Raw genomic sequence first — 23,210 nt, 5'->3', positions numbered from 1 at the left:
TCCTATTCGTGAACTTAAGTCCCACTGTGCACACACACACACATATGTGTATATATATATATACTATATAGTTCTCATTATGCTCCTCTTGTATCATATCCCCCGATCCCCGTGAAAGAAGAATTAGAACTTGACCAGTGACCACGCATGAGGAGTCCAACTTAATATATTACGGTTATAGATAACATAACGATTTTATGACTTAAGCCATTAAATTTGATAAATCTCATATATATATATATATATATATATATATATATAGAGGGGTGGAGTCAAAAATTTTAATTTAGGAGAGTCGAAGTTAAAAAGACTCTCGTTATTATAGAGTTGGGGTGAACTAATCTTATGTAATTAAATATTGAAATATTAATTAATCAATCACAATAAATATATATTTTTTACAATATTATTCTTGTTAATGAATATATTGAGCAAAATAAAATCCAAAAATAATAAATTAATAGCCTAATTAGTTATAAATGAAATGAAATATAAATATATATATATATAAGATAAAATGATAAGTTGTGAAGAAAAAACATTGTTCAAGGTTAAATTTTATTTAACAATTGTTTTAGTTTGTGAAATTAAAAAAATTATTACTTTGATTTCACTTTGTGACAGCGTGTCATTCTTAACTTAATAAAATATTAAGAGAAAAATATAACATTTTAATCAGCAAAACACACTTAGCATGACCAACGGGTTAGTGACTTAGCGATATCAGTCCCTTACTTCCCAAAGAGGATCAGGGGTTCAAATCTTAAAGGAGACAAATGTGTGTAGGTACCAACTAGAAAAAAAAAAAAAAAAAATCTAGTATTAACAAATTAAAGAAATGCTAAGAAAAATATATAATATTTTAAATAAACAAAACACAATTAGCAAGAACTAAATAGAGAAGTGCTAATATAAAATATAATATTTTAATTAAACAAAACATAATTAACTAGCAGGAACAAAATATAGAAGTGTTTTAATAACTTATTTAAAAAATAGTTAGAAAATATGTCATCAAATAAATGACAACTAAAAATATTAACATATATAATGATATTATTTTTATTGACATTCTTGTAATCTTGGTATGATAATATTTTAATTTTTATTACTTCGCATGAAACGACTGACGAGTTATGTATTTTTATTAAATATTACGAGGAGACATTAATGAAATTTTTTCTTCTAATTCTTGAATTCATATAATGACTATTATAGTTGTGTATATGTAAGTGTAAATGTAAATAAAACAATCATATAGTAGTAAAAACTAAAAACAATGAATTTATTTTTTTGTTGGACAAGATTTGAGCTCAAATTAAAATTTTATATGAGTTTTGAGATGACACAAATTAGTTTTATTCGTAAATTCATAATTATTGGGGCAAATAAATAAACGCTTTGGAAATTTTTTTATGAGTTTTGGGGTTATAAGTAGAGGTATTTATATAAAATAATAATTTATATCGGGTTTTTAAAAATAAAAATAAAAAAAAAAAAAAAAAATTGAAAATCCAGAGCTTTCTACCAAGTACCATATTAGGGTTTAAATTTTTTACCAATGCACCAAGTATAATATAAGTACATCACAAGCCCAGACCTAATTTATTCAATTAATATAATCAAATGTATAGCATATATACACAGTACACCGCGTGGATAGTTGAAAGAACATCAAATGCCAAACCCTATCAACATAAACAAACAATCAGAAACCAACGGGCCAGTGGCTTATCGGTATGCCGGTACTCAGCCCCTACTTTCCAAAACAAGGTAAGAGGTTCGAATCTCAGCGGAGACGTGTGTGTGAGTACCAGTTGAAAAAAAAAAAAAAAAACAACCAGAACACCTATAACAAATGTCACACAAATCAAAATTACTGTAATTGGTCCATACTCTTCACAAAGATGATCTTATACCATGGCGTGTCGAAAACTAAACAAGATTAGAAGTGGACGCAAACGTTTATTTAGATATATACTATTTGAGGTTACTAGGTAATCACTTTCTGATCTTCTGGCAGTGGAACACACTGCCATCCTGTACAATGTTGTAGAACATGTTTAAGATCATTCGACGGAGCTCCCACCGTCCATGTGGGGTAGTATGCACTAGGATGGAACACACTATCTTCATTGGCCCGGGTCAACAAACCGGATTGAGTTCCGCTTACAAACAAGTCCCCCTCAGATATCATGCTGCCAGTACTTGCCTCTTCTTTATCAGCCGCCTACAGAAACATAACAAAAACGAAGCTTAGAGACGAAAAGCTTCTTAAGTCACAATGGGTATGGGCACAACTCAAAAATTATAAAATGATTAGAATTCTATTGAAATGATCCACGCTATGGAGTACCATTGTTTTGATTCCATATCAGAAACAGATAGACACCTTAAGCAAAATTGAATAGATACCTAGCATCGGCCTATAGTATAGTGGACATAGCTGTTCAAAATTACCAAGGGTTGCCTACACAAATCTTTGTTTACCAACTTTGGTTTATCTAGGGCCATACAATCATTTTTGAGGCCCTTATAGAAGAAGAAAAACACAACAAACCAATAGCAGCCAAAACTCGATGAAAAAACATCAAACCTACACGAGTTATTTGCAAACTCATTGAAATTTAGAATCAACTTCATTGAATATAGGTTTGAAAACTTAAGGGCGGAAAAAGAACAAAATTGTAAACCTCACTGGAAAGCAATCATTTATGAAGGCAGCGGCAGAATAAATCTCCATGGTTCACTCCTTTTATCAGAATGTCATCACATTTTGTCCTAAAATTAGAAGGCAGCAGCTATTTCCACTCTTGTCCCATAGTGGTAGGGTCCCTATATGAACATGAAGGCAGAAGTATCTCCACCGTTTCTTAGCCATTTGGGAAAAGTAAGTAGACCAAGAAAACTTCAATTCCACTTGCTCTGGAAAGGTACCCTAGCGGTCCAGAAAGTCGGCTTTTGGAAAGACTTTTGCAGACATGAACTAGATGTGCAATACATCACTCTAGTTCACAAACAGGATCAATAAAAATCTCCATGGATTTCTAAATCTGCTGGTTCTCTTATATTTCAAAGCTGCGAACTTGGAGGCCTATTGGTTCCCAAAACATATTAAACCTGGAGGAAATACCACTAATGGGTGTTTATTTACCAGTAGAAAGAGTTAGCATCTCAAAGGAGATGGTTTGCCAGTTCTTACCCTTTTCCTGAAAGAACCACTTTTATTGTCCCGTTTTTGTTCATCAAAGCAGTGATGCAGATGTTTGGCAGCTTTATATATTAAAATTATGCACCAAACACATATACCCTGCTTCTAGTTTACCGCTATTATTTTCTTCTAGCAACAATAATATGAATGTCATCTAACATGATGCATGAGTTAATTGAGTGTTTCATATCAGCATATCCCAGTAATACCCTGCAGATTTGCATACTCAACAAAGGCCCGCTATTCAACCATAGAGTCATATATGTTAGGGAAATCGGGGGGAATGCATTTTTTTTTTAGCTGGCCAAGTGCATCAGTCCTACCGAAACAAAAAGAAAAATATGACCTCAGCTTAAACAAAACATCCAATTTCTCTAAAATAGTTTAATTGCACACTTCCTTGGTTCCTTAGGATGGTTTTTCTTCCAAATTTTTGCCTGCTTAAATTGTCAAATTAATTAAATTTCTCAACTTACACTACATTTTGCAGGAATTAGTTGTTCACTCTGATTTTCCTAGACTTCTTTTTCTAGTATATTTCTATGTTTTAAAACCAAAAAAAAAAAAAAACACAAATTATTTACAAATTTACTAATTTTTGACCGTTTCTATATTAGGATTTCGGTCACATGAATCTGATATACAGGGGCCTAAATAAACAAGCATGTATAGATTACTAAATGTCATGTGGATCTCAAGTGCAAGTAAATGCATCCATGTTTACAGCCTAGAATCATGGATTTCAAATAACACATAGTGAGGTCTTTTTCTCAAATCCATTCCTCATTTGAGCTCTAGCCATCAACTCTCAATATGCAACCCTAACATTTTTCTTCCTCTCCATCTCTACATCACTCAGAACACTCTCTCCTATTGTCCTTAACCCTAACAAGGAATTTTAATGTGAGTTTCCTGCCATAAGTTGAAAATTTTCTTAAAATCCAGTAAAATTTTACCATAAAAATATTAGAACTGAAATTATAACAAAAAGAAGAAACTGCATTAGCATATATAAACCATAACTACTAATGCCATGCGTAAAGTTTAGAGCTGTAACTGTGAAACGTAAAAGTAAAAAATGAAAAAAAATACCTTCTCTGTGAGATATTTAAAAGCCACCTTCTTTTGTCCTGCTTCATAAATATTGCATTGTGAATATATCTGAAGTCAAAAATTATAATGATAATTAATAAGTGGCATAGTAGAAGGTACTATCTTTAAAACCTTAACAACATTAAATCAAAAATATATATTTCTGAAGAAAGCATTGAAACCTGTGATTCTACACTGGCACAAACAGCATAAATGCCCCAGTTTCTGGTGTAATTATTGTATAAATGTACTTTCCCAAACCTAACACGAGGGTGGCGCTGTCGAGTACCATCAAAAAAGCAATGGTGAATGGTCACCCGCATGCATCTGTCACCAGTGTGAGAAGGGTCTGCTCCAATGAGAATTGTCTTGTCATGCCGTGAAAAGTGACATCTGAATACAAAGATTTGACAATCAAAGACATGGATAAAAAAACAAATTAGGAATTTCCTAATGGTATAGATAAGCTAACCTAGAAATAGTAATATCTGTGCTCTCCCGGGTGATATCTATCAAACCATCATCAAAATCACGAAGGCTGCAACGGTCTATCCATATGTGCTTTGAATTAGGTTTAATTTGAATGCCATCAACATCAGGTCCTCTACCACCTTCAAACTCTAGATTGCATACAATTACATGTTCACATTCCTTCAACCTCAAACCTTTCCCTGTGAGTTTGATTCTTTTGCCCCGCCCATCAATGGTCTTATAAGATGACACACTCAAATAAGATGAGAGCTTAATGGTCCCTGCAACTGCAAAGACAATCCACAGAGGTTCTTTTTTGCGACATCCAGCACGAAGTGATCCTGGCCCATCATCTACATTCACATAGAAATGGTGTCAATCTTATCAAACACAAAATACAGAACTCATCATAGAACTTTAAAAATAAAATAAAACAAAATAAAAATTCCCCTAAATTTCCCATACTAAACAAGAATTCAAGTTGTCAGCGGACCAATATGATGTTTAAACAAATTATAGTCAAAATATAAAAGCAGCTTTGGCAAATCAACAAACAGCAATATTTAACAAATTCATCTACACCAATTAAAATTCAACACCGTAAACCTTCAACAAATTAAATATGTTTTCAACTAAGAACATTCAAAATACAGGTAAAGTGGTATGCAAAAAGATTATACCTCCAAAACCATCCTACATATATTATTTATCAAGCATAAGTATGCTTAAATTTTTTCTTTAAACACCATGACTGAACATGAAACATTTGCAATACCAATTGCAGCAATATTTCAACCATATTAAACTAGTAAGTTAAATCCCATCAAAACCCAAATTCATATCAAAGTAATTCCCAATAAAACATAACAAATACCTATACCTCTCAAGCCACTCACATTCAAATGTGCGATTCACAGTCCAAGCATTTTACCATATACACGAATATATATATATAGGGAGATATATATAGAGAGAGAAAGGGGATTGACCTGCTAAAGTGGTGACAGGGTAGAGGGGTCCGTGGAGGCCACCAATGGCTAACCGGCCGAAACCCTCGGCTTGGCCGGCGAGGGCTCGTAAGGAGGAGTCGACGTGAGAGTAAGGCAGAGTAGAGGAGGATGCCATGGAATTGGTAGTTGAGCTCGAGATCTGTGAGGCGTTAAGATCGGATGGACTGTATTTATCGGCTGCTGGAATTGCCGTTTTCTCGTTCGCGCCGTTACGGTTCTTGCGGTGTCGGTTGGAAAAATGACACAGATGGTTCCCCATTGAGAATGGACACAGACGTTTCTCGCTATGTTGAAAAACTGACCCACATTGATATATATCATTAAATATATACTTAATGACAAATATATATATACACTTCAAATTGAAACCGACCGACATGCTTCTCGAACCTGATTCGCATTTAGGCGCGTTTCAAATGTTTTTCTTATTTAAATTCGATGCAATAACTCATATATAAATTGAAGCATTTTATTTAATAACTCAATACTGAGTGATAATCTAATTAGCTATAGTCCATATGATGCAACCTATATCAGAAGTATATATTTATTTAAATAAATTTTACCTTACGAGGGTAAAAAAATGGGTGATTTGATCATTTTTATGGTTGTAGAAAGGGGTAAATCATAAATAATAATAAAATTATTGAAAAAGAGAGAATAGATGAGTTTTTGTGAAGGTTTTGATCAAGGGTGTTTTTAGTCATTTACAAAAGTCATATTACAGTTTACTTCAAGAACTAGTGAGAAGGGTATGAATATGTAAGCGTACGAATTCGTGCTAAAAAAAAATATATCACGTAAAAAAAAGAAGAAAATTAATTTAAGGTTATTTTTTGTGAACCCACATGGATCAACTATCGATCATCGTGCATGAATGGTTTTCAAATTAAAATGCTAGACCACGATTAAGTAGATTATTTATTTATTTATTTTTATATATTTAAAATAAGAATTAATTTTACTGATACTCCTCAAGTTTGATCAAATATTACATTGAAATATATTTTAAAAATTATTATCACTAGAGTCTATTTTTACTTTTTTTTTTACTTTTTCGTCACCAACACCGTCTAAAATGTGTGAAATAATAACTTTGTTCCTAATCTTTTTAATCCAAAATATTAACAAATTGAAAGAACAAAATTGACCGTTGACGCAACTACTCATCAACGGGAAGCAAGAAGAGTGATCTGGACTATTTTCCTGTATGCATTGTGGCTTCTTTGCGACCGTTTGGCTACTGATAAAATTGGAGAAAAGATTTTTAAAAAAAAAAAAATTTTGAGGAAATAATTAACTTTCAAACCTTTTTTGTTTGCCATTATTTTGCTTCCTTATCATCTAAGCCTAATATTTATAACACGATCGGTGGAGTGGGTTCTTTTTCTTTTTCTTTTTTTTTGGGTTTAAAACTTATTTTCTTGAACTGAGATATAATAAATAAATAAAAATTATAAAATGGGTTTGATGCTTTTAAAGCACTGAATATTATTAATTCTTAAATTAGGGGACAATCCAGAGAAAGATCGAGGGGAAGATGTTGATGTGGTGAATAACATTCCTTTAGATTAACACAACTCATCTTTTAACTATGTAATTATTCACTCGTCGCTATCTTTTAAAGTCAAGCGGCATAAAAATTTACTTCTAATCTGATGGAAAATATAAATACGCTCGCTATAGTTTGATCTAATATTTGTATTCAAGGTTTTATTTTTATTTATTTTGTTATTTATAAATTTTTTAAAGTGTTGGTTTGTAATTACTATTCTTTCGTACTTATATTAGTCCTTGGGACCTGGACATCCCTTTTTGATGGGTTAATTATTATCAATTGAACAGTTAATTTGGTGAATTTTAATCCGAACTTATATTAGTCCTTTGGACCTGGTTATCCCTTTTTGATGGGTTAATTATTATCATTTGAACAGTTGTTTTGGTGAATTTTAATCCAAACTTATATTTGGGAGGTGGATATAAAAATTTCCAATCTTTTATATTACTCTTCCTTTGTCTCATTTTAAATGTTCTTTTTGAGAACTGTCACCCATTATGGATCACAGTTCCTTTGTAAGTCAGTCTTAAAAAAAAAAAGACATTTAAAATGAAACAGAGAAAATATAAATAATTTCTCTTACTAAATTTTATGAATATCTATTTTATTCTTTGAATTTTAATGTATGTCATTTGTGCTTTCTGATATGGATAGTCGCTCACAATTGAGAAATTGACTTTATGTTGTGTTTGTTTAGAGTGAGGGATGGATGAGAGGGTGGATAAAAATACTGTATTTGGTTAGAGGGAAGGGAAAAGAAGGAGGAAGCAAGGAGGGAATCCCTCCTTTCTTTGTATTTTTCATAAGTATCAATTAACAAAAATATGTATTTTTCATTTCTAACCTTCCTATAAACTTGGAATAAATATAGAATTTTTATAATTTTAAATAATGAGGGTATATTGGTAAAAAGAATATAAAAAACCCTCTTTCCCTTTCTTCCATCCAAACAAAAATAATGTGTCACCTCATCCATTCTTTCTACTATCCATTCCATCCAATCAAAAAAAATTTGAGGGAGACATCTTCCCTTCCCTAGGGATGGCTCGTCTATTCCTTCTCATCTCCCTTCCATCAATTTTTCCATCACTCCAGCCAAACGGAACATTAAGGTGGAAAAATAGTTGGGTTCTTCTCTCAAGATGAAGTTAAAGCAACAAACTTGTTCTGTGTTTAATTCATTAAATAAATTTGATGTCTTTTTCCTAAATTTCTCTTCTAAGGCGAAGACATGATTTCTTAGTTTCATAAATTTGATGTTTTTTTCCTGCTTTTATATTAACTTGTTTTCTTTAAACTCACTTACTTTCTTTGTTTCTTCGTAATTGTGTGTATTTATATTCGTACACACACCCACATAAATATATATCTATATGGAGAGAGATAAAAAGAATAAAGGGTAAAACGCAAGAAACCCCCTGAACAATGCAAAATTGTTGCAGATCACTCCATCCGTTTAACGTCCGGTGATATATGACCGTTGAAATTGGTTTCTTAAATTTAAATGACCATACTGCCCATAGAAGCATGAAAGGACAATAATACCCTTAATTTTAGAACACCGACCAAACAAGACTTTATCAAAATTTCCCCAAATCCATAACTCTGATTCTCTGAATCGTCCCTGTAACACGCGAAGGTCTTAAAGCGTTCTCAATTTCCTAATTTTGGGGATCGTACAGTTTTACGACAAGGATGAGTTCATTAAAATCTAGTAAGACAAGATCAACGATTCACCGCATGTCAAACTGTAACACAGAGGACGGAATGGTCCGGTGACTATACAGAGGACGGAATGGCGAGAAGCAAGAACTGCCACTGAACACGGACGTCATGATGCGGAAGTATTTCAAGCATCCCATAAATTTTCAAAATGATCAAAAAGGAGACAAAATATTCTATAAACATGCAATTGGTAAAAGCCAAAAATGAACCCAGTACCATAAATTGGATTATTGGATCCGTCCGTGCGACCCTCTGCCTTGCCGTCGCCGCACCAGTAAGCCCCGTCGCCGGCGACCTGTTCCTCTCTCTCCGGGGTATCTTCTCAGTTCACGACCCGCCGATCTCTTAAACTATTGCCAGAAAAGTATGCATAAATTCCAGCCTCGGAGGTCCAGGCTACATCCAATTTCTTCACCGCCACCAAGGACAACGCTGACCTCATCCCTCCACCGACGCCGACAAGTCTCTGGTCTAGACTCTAGACATAATGCGTCCGCCTTTTCTGGTCTCTTCTCTGCCAAAGCTCACAGCGAACTCCGCAAATCCATGACCGATGGCGACTCGTGTTCTCTCTTTAGGAATTCGCTTCTGCAGTTTCAGTAGCCACCGGCGAATGAGAATTCCAACTGAAGGTGGTTACGTTGAAATTTCACCACCTATCATCACCTTCACCCGATCTTCTCACCGGATTCGCACGCAATCTCACCGCCGAACAGTCTTCACCAGCTATGCTCACACGCGATAACACGGTGAGAAAAAGCTAACCAATCAATACCCTACTTTCCCTAACGTGCGCTCATGCGCCATGTTTTTATGATTAATTTCTTCACAGAATTGTTCATGATGGTAGCTCTGTTCTTGGATTTGTCTCCGATTTTGCTTCTTTGGTCTGTTTTGGATTGATTTGATCTTAATTGGTGCATCGGATTGACTATATGCGTGAATAAATAGGTTTGTTTTGTTGTTTAATCAACCCAAAACATTCATCTCTCCCATGCAAGCTCTCTGGCATCGGCAACCGAATTATAAGACCCCAAAATTATAGCTGCAAGACCAATAAAAATCTTGTAGTATAGGTGGTTGTTGGTGTGATGGAGTATATATTATCTCTTTGGTGTGCTGTCAATATACCATTGGCTGTTGAGAATTTTTTTGCCGCGTCAGCAAATTAATATGACGATGCTTCAAACGGTGTAGTTTCATAGTAAGGACAAAAATGTCATTTACCTTTTCCTGTGACCTGATGGGGTAATATGCAACAAAATCAAAGTCCAGGGGTTTTTTTGTAGTCCAAGGGGGTTAGTTGCAAAACTCCCATAGTTCAGGGGGGTTTCTTGCATTTTACCCAAGAATAAATTGACAGTACCACAAACAAGTAATTTGGAATAGTATTGAACTTAAATTTGTAGCAATTCTTGTTAGTGAGAAATTTATTAAAAAGGTACCAATGCCATTTTGTATACAAAAACTGTTAAGTGTTTTAATGTGATATTTAGTCAAATTTGAGGGAGTGCTAATGAAATTAATCCTTAAAATGAATTGATTGTGAAGAACTTCAAATAATTAAAAATGTAAATTAATGCTTTCAATATAACTCCCCATCCTGAACTCTCCTTTTTAACTAACTAATGGAAAGAAGTATTAAATTTTTACATATCTCAAAAACTACCTTAATCAAGCTGTTAAGTATTAAGAGTTCATAACTCTTTCATAAATTCTCTTGAAAGCATTCTCAATATGAATATATGATGTTATCATTATTATAATTCTGGCATATAAGGTCCAATACACGGAGATCATAAACCCCTAATTTCTTGACATTAGGTGATTTTATCAACGAATAATATTTTGAAATTTTTTTTTTCAAAAGGAGGGATATACACAAGATAAGTCTCACAGGGATACAATAAGCTTTCCATCAGAATTTCAATTCCACATAGTTAAATGGAAGATGTAACATATTATATATATATATATATATATATATATATATATATATATATATATGATATAACATGTTTATAACACATTTATTTTAAAGTTGCAACATGCAATATATCATATTAAGATAAAACATTGCCTAATTGTTAAATCAATAATGTACGACAAAAATGTAACTCTTTTAGATCATTATTATGTTTTCGATTTAATTACATTGTGTACGACAAAAATTACTAGTTTTATTATAATTTTCTTTTAAAAAATTCTCCTATTCATAAAAAAAAATAAAAAATAAAAAATAAAAATGCATCAAAGATTAATCAATTTATCCTTACTTCTATTTCTTTCCATTTTTTTGAAAAAAACACAGATAAATTTCGTATCTCCTCCTTTCCTTTTCTCTCATCTCATATGCTTTGTTTTAAAAAAGGTGTAATAACTCTTTTTAACGTCAACAAGACGAGCGCAATTTGTCATACCTCCTTTACCTAAACATGCAAGAGTGAGAAATGACAGGGCAAAATTTGAATGAGGTTCTAACCTGTAATTTCGCCCCCGGCCGTTAAATGGTGGGGCCCGACCCACCTCTAAATTCCCCGCCTCTGCAACTGCCCGAACTTCTCGTCACTCACCACCTCCTTCTTTCTCATCTCTCAAAACCCTAGAATTTCCAATCTTTCAGCATTTCACCAAAATGAATTTCTGAAACCCTCTCTCTCCTACATTGCCCAATATGGCTTCCCCATTGGAAGAAGGTAATGCACGCACCATTCACACACACACATTTATATATATATCTATATGACTACATATATATATATCTCAATTACCATTGAATTTCTTGATTTGATCAAAATCTGTGTAATGTATGTGTTGATTGTGAAGGAGGCGAGAGGGATCTGGAGATAGGAATGAGCTCTGTGCCAGACCCTCACCTTCTTGCCAAGCCACCGTCGCCGTTGCAGTCATCGCCATCACCTTCTCGGATGGCAACGGCGTCACCATCATCGAGGCCGGCTCTTGTTGTGTCCAATTCATTTAAGACATTGGCCGGATCAAGCTCCGGTAAGGCATTGCTTGTGTCGTATTCGAGCAAATCTTTGTTGATGTCTAATTCAGGCAAGAGGATGGACCAGGCCGGGAAGAAGAAGTACGTGAAGCAGGTGACCGGCCGGTTCAACGACACGGAGCTGCATTTAGCGGCACAGCGGGGGGACGTGGCCGCTGTGAAGCAGATTCTTGGCGAGATTGATGCGCAGATGATGGGGACGCTGAGTGGGACGGAGTTCGATGCGGAGGTATCGGAGATTCGGTCTGATATGGTGAATGAGGTGAATGAGTTGGGGGAGACGGCGCTCTTCACGGCAGCTGAGAAGGGGCATATTGACGTCGTAAAGGAGCTGTTGCCCTACATGACCAAGGAAGGCATTTCAGCAAAGAATCGGTCCGGTTTCGATCCATTGCATATTGCTGCAAGGCAAGGTCACCTAGGTAATGATTGAATTTACGTGTTATTTTATTTTGTTTTAATTTTTCAAGTAGTCACTTCTCATTTACATGTCCAGTTTAACTTCAATATATATGTTTATACTTGAGTTGGTATAAGGAGGTTGGAATATGATGCAAGGACACCATACAGATAGAGGCTAAAACTGTTATGCAGTTTCATTTTCTATAACCTTTTCTATTCATCCTTGTCATTGTTGTTGTTGTCATCATTATTATCATTGAAATAGGCTTGAATACTATTCTAAGGGGTATCCTAGCATTCAACATCAAACACTCAGGATAGAAAATTGAAGGTTTGTCAAAATCCACCCCAACTACTACTCTAAAGTGATGTGAGACGTCACAATCACCCCTCTTCAGACAGCGTCCTCGCTGAGGTATCCCCATATAAGTGCCACCAACTTCTCCTCCCAATGGACGTGGGGTGTCACAAGTACCTTTTTAAGACCTAGCATCCTCGCTGGTTTGACTCGTATGGGCTTGTGCATGCTCCTCCATTTCCGGTTAGGGATTAGCTCTAATACCATCTGTCAGGATCCGTCCCACACTATCCAAATACTATCCATTTTGCGACACAAGCACTCAAGATTTTCAAAACGCATCTACACAGGTAGGAGACATCCCTATAAGTGCCAGTAACTTTTCCCCCCAGGTGATGTGGAACAAGGTTGCTATAGTAAGATGAGGATTCGGCATGGGACACCGCGGGTTTGTTCCCATTAGAATCCTTTTACAAGAATATTGAAGGTGTGGTGTTCAATAAGCCGTGCCTAGGAATCTCTTTCTTGTATGGTGAGAATATTGTTCCTCTCATAATTTCTTAGAGTGAAAAAGCAAGTGGACATTTTACCTTCTATGAACGAAGGCACAAGCTTTGAGGAGTTGAAACATGATTTTTAATTATGCTTCTTACATGCAAAAGATTTATAAAGATAACTTAATAGTAAATAAGAAAATATTGTCAAGAATGATATAAAATATGTAATATGTACGAAGTTGGACAATTTTTTAAAGCTCGAGGGGCACTCTCACATGTAGTTTAAAGAAGAAAAAATAAAACCTTTACAATTGTCATGTTCAAGGATTGGAAAAATAAGATTCACCGAGAAGAGAATATAATTAGGACAAGTTTGAACCTATCAATTGGTAGAGTGAAAAAGAATTAAAATCTTTTGGAGTTAATTCAAGCTCATTGACCCCAAAATTCTATTGAATGAACCCAAAAGACCGAAAAACCAATTTGACCAATTCGTTCTAAACTATAAAACAATATAAGAAAAAAGAAGCAGCCAAGTAGTCAACTCAACTCTACAAAAAAGCCACATCCTTAGCTATGCTGCATATTATCTTATCTTTCCTAAATATCTCAACCCATCCCTAGCATTTCCCTTAATAAGGACTATGTCATCTTTTCTAAACATGGCAGTTATTGGCCATTGCACATGGCAAAACCATCTTACTCTATTCTTTCTTTTTTTTTTTTATCTCCAATCAATGCTACTTCAACCATCCATAAATGTATAAATTTTTTTTTTTGGTCTTGCTACACATCCATCTCAACGTCCACATTTCTGCCACTCATTTCAGGAATACATTTGGTTTTTTTAGCTACTCATCATTTTGTCTTGCAAGGTATAACTGATCAAATAGCTATTTTATGAAATTTACCTTCAGTTTTAAAGGTATACGTTGATCACACTAGATACCAGAAGGACCATTTGACCCAGCCTACTTTATAAAGCCTAGGTTCGAAAAGTTATTCACTTTTTGGCACCTCTTGACCATTTATCATCACTACATCCATACTTGTATTTCTAGTTTTACTAAAGTTACAATACACATATTCAATTGTATTAATATGTCTCTTAAACTCTCTTGATTTTAAAGTATCTTCAAACCTCTACATTTGCTCTATCTATGCCCTAGTTCCTTCAATCAGAATGATACTATCAGCTAATAGCATAAACCATAGAATCCCATCCTAAATGTGTTTTGTTTGTTCATTCATAACAATAGCAAAAAATATGAGCTTAATGTCGATCCCTGATATGAACATACATAAATTGAGAATTTATTTGTTTCTTCATCATATATGTCCTTTACCACATAAAAATATTTACTAGTGACTTACTTTTTATCTAATGCCCAACATATTGTATCTGAGGGAATCCTATCTTAGGCTTTCTATGGATGTATAATAACCATGTGTAGATTTTTTCTATATTGATATTCTCAATAAATACATAGTTTCAACCATTGACCTTCCCAGCAGATATCCAAGTTAATTGTCCCACACTATATAGTTTCACACCCTAGTCATTATTCTGCAACTCTTTCAAAGAGTTTCATAGAATGAATCATTAATTAGATACCACAATAATTTGAACTTTTTAATTATTATTATTTTTTTAGCCAAAACTGACCATCATCACATAAACACCTCCAATCTTCAATAGGAATGCTTTTCATCTTATGCAATGCACTCGTAATTTATTATTTTGTTATCCAAAAAAAAGGCCATCATCACATAAACACCTCCAAGCCTCAAAGCTTACCTTTTAACCGGAAAAAAAAAAAAAAAAAAAAAAAACCTCCAAGCCTCGATAGGAATGCCTTTCATCTTATATGATGCCCTTTTAAGCTCATATATACATTGACCTTGTGGACATTGATGTATTCTCTAATCTCACAAGGGTTACCATATTTTCTAAACATAAGCTTCCCATATGAGTTATATTTAAAAACTTCTCTAAGTAAGCTTTCCACCTTTCACTAAAGCATAGATCCTTAGTTTTATGCACTTAATAGTGCTCAAATCTCTAGTTTTTCTCTCCCTAAACTTAGCAAGTTAAAAAATATATATATTCTCCTCATCTTTTGTACCTAATTGGAATAAATATAATCTTATTCTTGCACTTATCTTGCTCTTCTCTTTTAATTTCTTTGTTTTGCATGCTTTTTATTTCTCAGAAGTTTCTTCACTACCCATTTTTTTTTTTTTCAGAATTTATAACACCTTTTGTTTTCTTAGATAATGGCCTCTTCCTTTTAATTTCCCAAGAGTTTCTTTTGCCATTCTTTTAGTACTTTCAGACATCTTATTCTATATTATACTGGTTTCATTAGCTAAATTCCTTATCTTTGAAAACCTTTTTCTTAAATAATTTTACATTCTCCGCTTTCAAATTCGTCCACCTAACTCTTGAGTTTATAACTTACTTTCTCATCCTTGATTGTCCTTAGGGGTGGCAAAATTCGATACGACCCGCCAACATGACTAAAACATGACATGAAGCTAGTAGGTTTGGGTTGACCTTAATTGTGTCGTGTTCGTGTTGTGGAGCTCAACCCGTTTAACCTAGACCCGTTTAATTAATCATATCAAGTCAACCCAGTTAAACCATAACTTGTATTAACCCAAGAGTTTCTTTTGCCATTCTTTTAGTACTTTCAGACATCTTATTCTACATTATACTGGTTTCATTTGCTAAATTCCTTATCTTTGAATACCATTTTCTTAAATAATTTTACATTCTCCCCTTTCAAATTCGTCCACCTAGCTCTAGAGTTTATAAATTACTTTCTCATCCTTGATTGTCCTTAGGGGTGGCAAAATTCGATACGACCCGCCAACATGACTAGAACATGACATGAAGCTATTGGGTTTGGGTTGACCTTAATTGTGTCGCGTTGTGGAGCTCAACCCGTTTAACCTAGACCCGTTTAATTAATCATATCAAGTCAACCTGGTTAAACCATAACTTGTTTTAACCCAATTACTATGAACATTTCTATTATTTCAATATAAATTCAATGGATACTGGTTTTTTTTTTTTTTTTTTTTTTTTTTGATATTGTATTGTCTCAATTTTCATGAATTTAGTCATCCATTATCTCAACTTTTTAATTATATTTGCATTTTATACTTAAGTTAATAAATGTGTTACATAACCCATTTTAGTTAAACGGGTTAAATAGGTTTTTAAATGTGTCATGTCACATGACCACCCATTTATCAAACGAGTTACACGGATCGTGTTGTGTTATCCGTTTTTTAACGGGTCGTGTTCGGATTGACTTGTTTAGCATAATACTAACAGGTCGACAGGACACAATAATGGCCCGCCAACGCGAATTGTTACCCCTAATTGTCCTTTAATAGATATATATAAGACTACCAATGTCTATTGTGATGTTACGCGTGCGCCTATCTACTTTTCTAGTTAGGAATCTGAGTTATATTTAATCCATTTTCTAGAGTGATTCATTCATCACTCTTTTTATATAAGATATTTGGCTACCATAATCTTATATGCTATAACCTCTCTAGCATCATTCCTATCTCCGTCCAAATATGTGATCATCCTAGACCATCTCATATCCTCCACTATCTTTCCATACATTGCCATTAAGTTTACTCATATAAATATTTATTTTTTTAAGGTGTTTCTTGAATTAATTCATCCATATGTGACCAAATTGTGCTTTAATATACTTACCCAATCCTACTTTTGGTGCATAAGCGCTAATTATATTAACTATATGTCTCCTAATAATGTTTTCTTAATATCATCCTATCCCCTTTTCTAATAACTGTAACAACATTTTATCTTAAATCATTATCTCCAATTATTTGTACTCAATTTATTTTTTCCTTTCTTTTCTAGTGTACTAGAGTCACGCCCTGTATTTTCAATTTATCTAACCTTCTCTCCAACCCATTCGTCTCTAATAAGCATGCTATATTAAATGTCCTCTACCAGCTCCATCCCTTTACCCGCCAATATTTATATATTCCAAATCCCTAAACTAAGCATATCATCTTGGATGAACTTTTTCACTTGCAGTTGTCCAAAACGCAAAAAAGCGTCATGTAGTTTTCACCACACTTGGATGCCGCTGCAATGCTCCTAGTTTTTTTTTTTTTTTTTTTTCTCCTGAAGCATTGGAACCAAATACAACGGGTTGCTTAAACGGAACGCCCTAGCATTTACGTATATATTCTCAGGATTCATATTCATATAGAGCTGATGGAAGTTTTACATTAGCTGTCAAGCTTCCTAACGAAATCCTCTTTGTTTCTCCAGGCTTGGGACCTTCTATGCAAAGATAAGACACTAAGCATAGCGCAAGTGGAGTTATAAAAAGTAAAAAGATACATAGATATATACACACACACACACATATATATAAATTGGAGGTGAAATCCCTTAGAATTTGGGATGAAACAATTTTTGTGAATAATTACAAGCCTTACCAGAATTATTCAAAACTAAATTATGCCGAAAGCAAGTTACTGAAAAGAAAAAAGAACTAACTTGAAATTTTGTAAAAACATTTTGGGAATATGAAACTTCATTTAAGTTTCGAGAAAAGTTGTTGAAATCACTAAAGACTTGGAAATCAAAAGTCTCAGTTCATTAATTTTTTTTCTTTCTTCCTTCCTTTCCACTTTCTAATCTTGAAGACTTTATTAAAATCCCTCATTAAACTAACCCTAGGTTGCTTGAAACAATATTGAGAAAATCCCTATTAAAGAGATTATTTTACACATTGATGCCCCTGAAAAATTAGGCACAAGTAAGGATGCTCATTAAACTTCATATCAAAACCTTGCACATGCCTTACAGGATTCTTGTTTAAATATAATTCTTATGAACCGCTGGAGTTCTGCATCTGTTGAGGTGCATCATGTGCCTCAAGGTGCCCCTTGACTTCGCTTTTCTAGATTTTCAGGTTAATAGTGGGTAATAGATAAAAATTGAAATAGTTGTAGGTGACTCCTCAAGCCTGTATAATCCATAATATAATTGTTAATATAAGAAAATTGACTGAAATCAATTGAAAGATAATGTTGACAAGGTTCACATCGTATGGTCAATGGTGGCAGTTTCGAAGCATGAGCGAGTTTGCACAAGAGCAGATCGGTCACACAGTAGAAGAACACTAAATATACTTATTCTCGCTATCAAATGTTCAAATATCGGGACAGTTGTCAATTCATGATCACTTCCCAGTACACAATCATATGATTCCTTTCTGAATTGTGGAAACTAACTAGATAATGGAATTAACCTTTTTGTTTCAATGTCCAGCATGTGCTATGTAAACTTTTGTGGCTTCCTGCGGAACATTAAAAAGATTATCAACTACTCTGTTACCTCTTCTTTTGTTTTTCTTTTTTTCTAGTTGTTTGCATTTATATCCTTGAACAGGCTGTATATTTTTTATCCAGTTCGACTCAGTTATATAGCTATATCTATGCAGCCATTGTCCAGATACTATTAAATCATGACCCAGGGCTAACTAAAACAGTTGGCCAGTCGAATGCAACCCCTCTTGTATCTGCTGCTACAAGAGGGCATGCTGCCGTGGTTAATGAATTGCTGTCAAAGGATTCCAGCTTGCTGGATATATCAAGATCCAATGGAAAGAATGCATTACATTTAGCTGCCCGGCAGGGGCATGTGGATATTGTTAAAGCATTGCTTGATAAGGATCCTCAACTGGCAAGAATAACTGATAAGAAAGGGCAGACTGCACTGCATATGGCTGTCAAAGGAGTCAGTTGTGAAGTGGTGAGGTTGCTTCTTCGGGCAGATGCAGCCACTGTGAGGCTTCCAGACAAGTTTGGTAATATGCCATTACATATAGCCACCAGGAAAAAGCGAGTAGAGGTATTCATTAACATTTTTGCACCTCTATATTAATTAACTTATATTTTCTTGATTGTTCATGGGTCTAATTAGCACCTTGTTCAACATATGGATATTTATGTTTTTTACTCAAATGGTTCTTGATAGTTATGTCTATGGTCTAAGAATTGGTTTCTATTAGCCAGATTCAAGGCCATGACATTTGGTTCTGAGGATCTGGCACTTGATTGAATAATGGAGCCACACAGTCCCTCAACAAAGGAGTCGTTACCTAGTTAAAGGCTATTAGGAACCTTTATCTGTTGAGTCCAAGGAAATGTTCAGGAACTCTGGTATATATGGAAAGGGTTTACACTCACCTCATCCTTCCAACTCTTTGACCTCTATGTGCACCCAAAAACAAGGTTTAAGCTTAATTTCGAATTAGCCAAATATATTAAAAATAAAGAAACAAAGCAAATATGTAAATAAACCGAGGAATTGTAATATTAAGCTATAAATACAAAAATTAATACACTTGAGGAAAAATAAAAAAAAATAAAAACAAGAAAACATGCATCGACACTGAAAACATACTAAGAAATTAGAACTTGCACATAACTAATGGTATGCATGTACATTTTAGACTAGGAGACTTACATATAAACTAAAAGATGTAAGTAAACAAATAATAGCAGTTGCAAGAATAAAAAAGATGTAAATAAACCAATAATAGCAGTTGTAGTCTTCAACTTAACTAAGACACTAAACATGCGTCCAGGAATTATAGAACTAGGATCATGTGCATGACTAAGAAATGCATATTAAGGATATACATGAAGGTGATACATGCACGGGGACATGTAAAGAGACTAGTAACTAGAAAACGTGTAATTAAAACTCCTCGATCCTTGCTCCAAAGCCAACACATGAGTTTTGGTGCTCATATTTCTTTCATTCCATCGGTATGCTCTCTAGTGTTTGAGTTGGTAGTAATGGAATGGTGTAAAAGATCTCTTAACTTAGATAGGAGGAGGGGTTTACTAACTTGTAACATAAAGTTTCTTCTTCATGATTTACACTTGAAGATAGACAATAAACTAGAATTGAACAATCAAAAATCTAGAATTACCAAACATAATCGAATGGCGGGAACTTACAAAAAATAATATAAACTAATAAATGATGAAATCGTAGAATTATGCTAAACTAAGAAGGAAAAGGGCCTAATTGCAAATTTTGGTTCTTTCAAAGTGACAAAAGCTCTTTATCTTCAGAAATGCAAGCATCTCAAAATTTTGGAATAATAACTGCTTCCAACCTGGGAAATTGGGTAAATCACTGGATTTTTTTCACTTGAGAACTAGATAAGCCTCTCCAACAGGGAGAGCTTGAAGCAATACTCAAAGTCTCAAACATCATTTTGATCGGTTGAGAAATAGTTTCTTTTTATACATAGTTGATTTCTAAATATTTGAAGTGTCTCCTCAAGTGGCAACTTAAATATTTTTAGAACCTAGTGGTCCTAAGAAAATGCTAAAATAGGCTCCAGCCCAGCCACAGGATTAGCAGATGAACAACCTTGAGTGCCCATAAACTCTCAATTTCACGTGCCAAACGGCTATTTATATATGCATTGAACATTCAAGTTCCTTATTTGGAACTTTAAAATGATGAGGGGTGAAGCTACTGTTGGCTCGCGCCCGGGGGGGTTTTCTCTTTTTCTCTGCTTTTTCTTCAAATTTCTTTGATTATCTTAAAAGCATTTTGCAGTCCTATTCTTCAATTAAACCCTAGTTTTTTTCCCCTTCAAAGTTCTCTCATTTGAAATGTAATTTTTCTTCTTCTTCTGCTACCTTTTTTTTCTCTCTTCTTGCACTCATGTATGAGATGTGTACAATAAGGCAGTAGCCTTTTTTTTTTTTTTCCTTAGTTTTTTCCCCCTTTTTCTTCTTTAAATTTGTCATTTCAATTTATGTACTTAATATTTTTATTTATGTTTCTAAATTTTTCTCTGCTGCAATTTTTTGTGAAACTTACTATTTGACTCCTTGATCATTGCACTGTTACTAGTTTATATCAATGTCTTCACTGGTTGAAAGTTGGCATCACAATGCATCCCTTTAATGCATTGCTTTATTTTTAGGATTTAATTAATATAGAATAGATCTATTTTTCCTGTGCGTGTCAACCATTATAATTTTGTTTGGTATTCTCAATCTCTCTCTTCATCTGGAAGTTCTTTTTCTCCTTTTTTTTTTTTACTTCTTCTTCTTCTTGTTGAAATGGGCACGATTTCTGATTTTTAATTTATAACACAAGCATATTAATCACCCACATTGAATTAGCTGCCCTTTGTTTCTCTTGGAATGAGATTTTCATCAGGTTTGAGTTTTTGGACTTCTATTTTGTTTATGCTAAGATTTATGTGCAAGGAAAATACGTTGGATCATAAAGCATGTGTGGTTATTTAAAGAAGTAACATATGCTGTAATATTAGGCTTTTGATTTATTACAGATAGTGAATGAGCTGTTGCGCATGATTGACACCGATGTAAATGCGCTTACAAGAGAACAGAAAACAGCTGTTGACATAGTGGAAGGACTCGCTCTCTCTGAAGAGACCTCTGAAATAAAGGACATTTTGGCTCGCTATGGTGGCTTCAGAGCAAACGATCTGAACCAGCCACGGGACGAGCTTAGAAAAACTGTAACAGAAATAAAAAAAAATGTTCACACCCAGCTTGAACAAGCCCGGCAAACGTACCAGAACATGAATGGAATTGCCAATGAGCTGCGAAAGCTCCACAGAAAAGGAATCAACAATGCTACCAATTCAGTCACTGTGGTGGCTTCTCTCTTTGCGACAATTACATTTGCATCTGTTTTCACAGTTCCAGGAGGTGCTAATGATGACGGGATTGCTTCAACAATAGACACACCATCTTTCAAGATCTACTTCATCTTTAACGCCCTTGCTCTCTTCACATCATTGGCTGTTGTAGTGGTACAGATTACGGTGGTTAGGGGGGAGATAAATTCTGAGAGGAGGGTTGTGACAGTGATCAATAAGCTGATGTGGTTGGCGTCTGTTTGCACTACAGTGGCATTCATTGCTTCATCCTATATTGTGATAGGCCGGCAGAATATATGGGCTGCTATTTTCGTCACAGTTGTAGGGGGATTTATAATGTTTGTAGTTCTTGTTGCCATGACTTATTATGTGGTGAAGTCTAAAAGGGTTCGGAAAGTAAAGAAGAGAGAGAAGTCTGCGAGGAATGCAACCAATACATGGCGTTACTCAGAGATATCTGATGCTGAAGTAAACCCAGTTTATGCCATTTGATGTAATGGCTTGGACAGGTTTCCTATGCTCCTTCTGATATTTTATATAAACGAAAAAAAAAATCAGAAGAAATGAAGTAAATATTAGATCTGCAGACGAGTAGCATTTCAAGTGATGGATTTCTTGGAAGTGATTAAATTTTGGCGTGCTGAGATGTTGTACGGTGTAATAAGAATCAATTGTTGATTACTCGGGAATCTTTGATGGCACGAAATCAGAATATCATATACTCAGTATTTATTGTACATGTACTCTTTTGTGTTGTCATCTGAATTTTCAGATTATGTATATATAGCTGAGAGTGGTTTCTCTCCCGATCAAGAAAACATAGTGAGGTTTCTGAATGTCCAGTTAGACCCGTGAATTTGAATTCTGTGAATCAAATTTGAAGCTGAGCCTAATTATGTAAAATTTGGAAATTTTGTTTGGTGGAGATGCAGTGAGCATTTGATTTGCCTCATTGATAAAGACTGAGATATACATCAATGGCCAGTATTATTTTGTACTATTCCTTCAATTAGGATGGACAAATCAAGAAACTCTGGTATGAGATTAAGGCTGTTTATAATTAATATTAATTTTCATTATGTTTGTGTAATTTTTACTCATTTGTAGTCCTTAAATTACTCTGTTCATTTGATTGCTTCCATTTTTTATTTTTATTTTTACTATAAAGTCATCAGTTTCAATTTTTTATCAGTTATAGGGGCTG

General features: G+C 34.3%; 2 protein-coding genes across 2 annotated transcripts; one reads left to right on the top strand and one right to left on the bottom strand.

Annotated features, from left to right (window-relative positions):
• Positions 1–1,578: 1,578 nt before the first annotated feature.
• LOC132313127 (probable pectate lyase 4) lies at positions 1,579–6,106 on the bottom strand. The gene is made up of 5 exons (XM_059811792.1): positions 5,764–6,106; positions 4,776–5,127; positions 4,486–4,696; positions 4,304–4,372; positions 1,579–2,230 (listed from the first exon to the last, which is right to left on the bottom strand). The coding sequence occupies exons 1-5, from the start codon at positions 6,041–6,043 to the stop codon at positions 1,994–1,996; spliced, it is 1,149 nt and encodes a 382-aa protein (XP_059667775.1). The 5' UTR covers positions 6,044–6,106; the 3' UTR covers positions 1,579–1,993.
• Positions 6,107–11,466: 5,360 nt separating this feature from the next.
• LOC132313125 (ankyrin repeat-containing protein ITN1-like) lies at positions 11,467–23,210 on the top strand. Its single transcript, XM_059811789.1, has 4 exons — positions 11,467–11,763; positions 11,894–12,499; positions 18,785–19,194; positions 21,671–23,210. Exons 1-4 carry the CDS (start codon positions 11,742–11,744, stop codon positions 22,496–22,498), a joined length of 1,866 nt encoding a protein of 621 aa, XP_059667772.1. The 5' UTR covers positions 11,467–11,741; the 3' UTR covers positions 22,499–23,210.

The sequence above is a fragment of the Cornus florida genome, unplaced genomic scaffold (assembly GCF_030987335.1).
Source record: "Cornus florida cultivar Cherokee Brave unplaced genomic scaffold, ASM3098733v1 CherokeeBrave_3.0.0_Hap2_Chr06, whole genome shotgun sequence".
Classification (NCBI taxonomy): domain Eukaryota; kingdom Viridiplantae; phylum Streptophyta; class Magnoliopsida; order Cornales; family Cornaceae; genus Cornus; species Cornus florida.
The sequence above is the reverse complement of the archived record's forward strand: the minus strand, read 5'-3'. Positions and strand labels throughout refer to the sequence as shown.

Bases quoted from the DNA above. Each gene is read 5' to 3' on its own strand.
- LOC132313127 (XM_059811792.1), bottom strand. From the start codon at position 6,043: ATGGGGAACCATCTGTGTCATTTTTCCAACCGACACCGCAAGAACCGT. The intron at 4,373-4,485 runs GTTTCAATGCTT...TTTTGACTTCAG, and splicing joins GTGCCAGTGTAGAATCACAG to ATATATTCACAATGCAATAT. The intron at 2,231-4,303 runs GTATTTTTTTTC...ATGTTTCTGTAG, and splicing joins TTAAATATCTCACAGAGAAG to GCGGCTGATAAAGAAGAGGC.
- LOC132313125 (XM_059811789.1), top strand. From the start codon at position 11,742: ATGGCTTCCCCATTGGAAGAAG. The intron at 11,764-11,893 runs GTAATGCACGCA...TTGATTGTGAAG, and splicing joins GGCTTCCCCATTGGAAGAAG to GAGGCGAGAGGGATCTGGAG. The intron at 12,500-18,784 runs GTAATGATTGAA...ATATCTATGCAG, and splicing joins TGCAAGGCAAGGTCACCTAG to CCATTGTCCAGATACTATTA.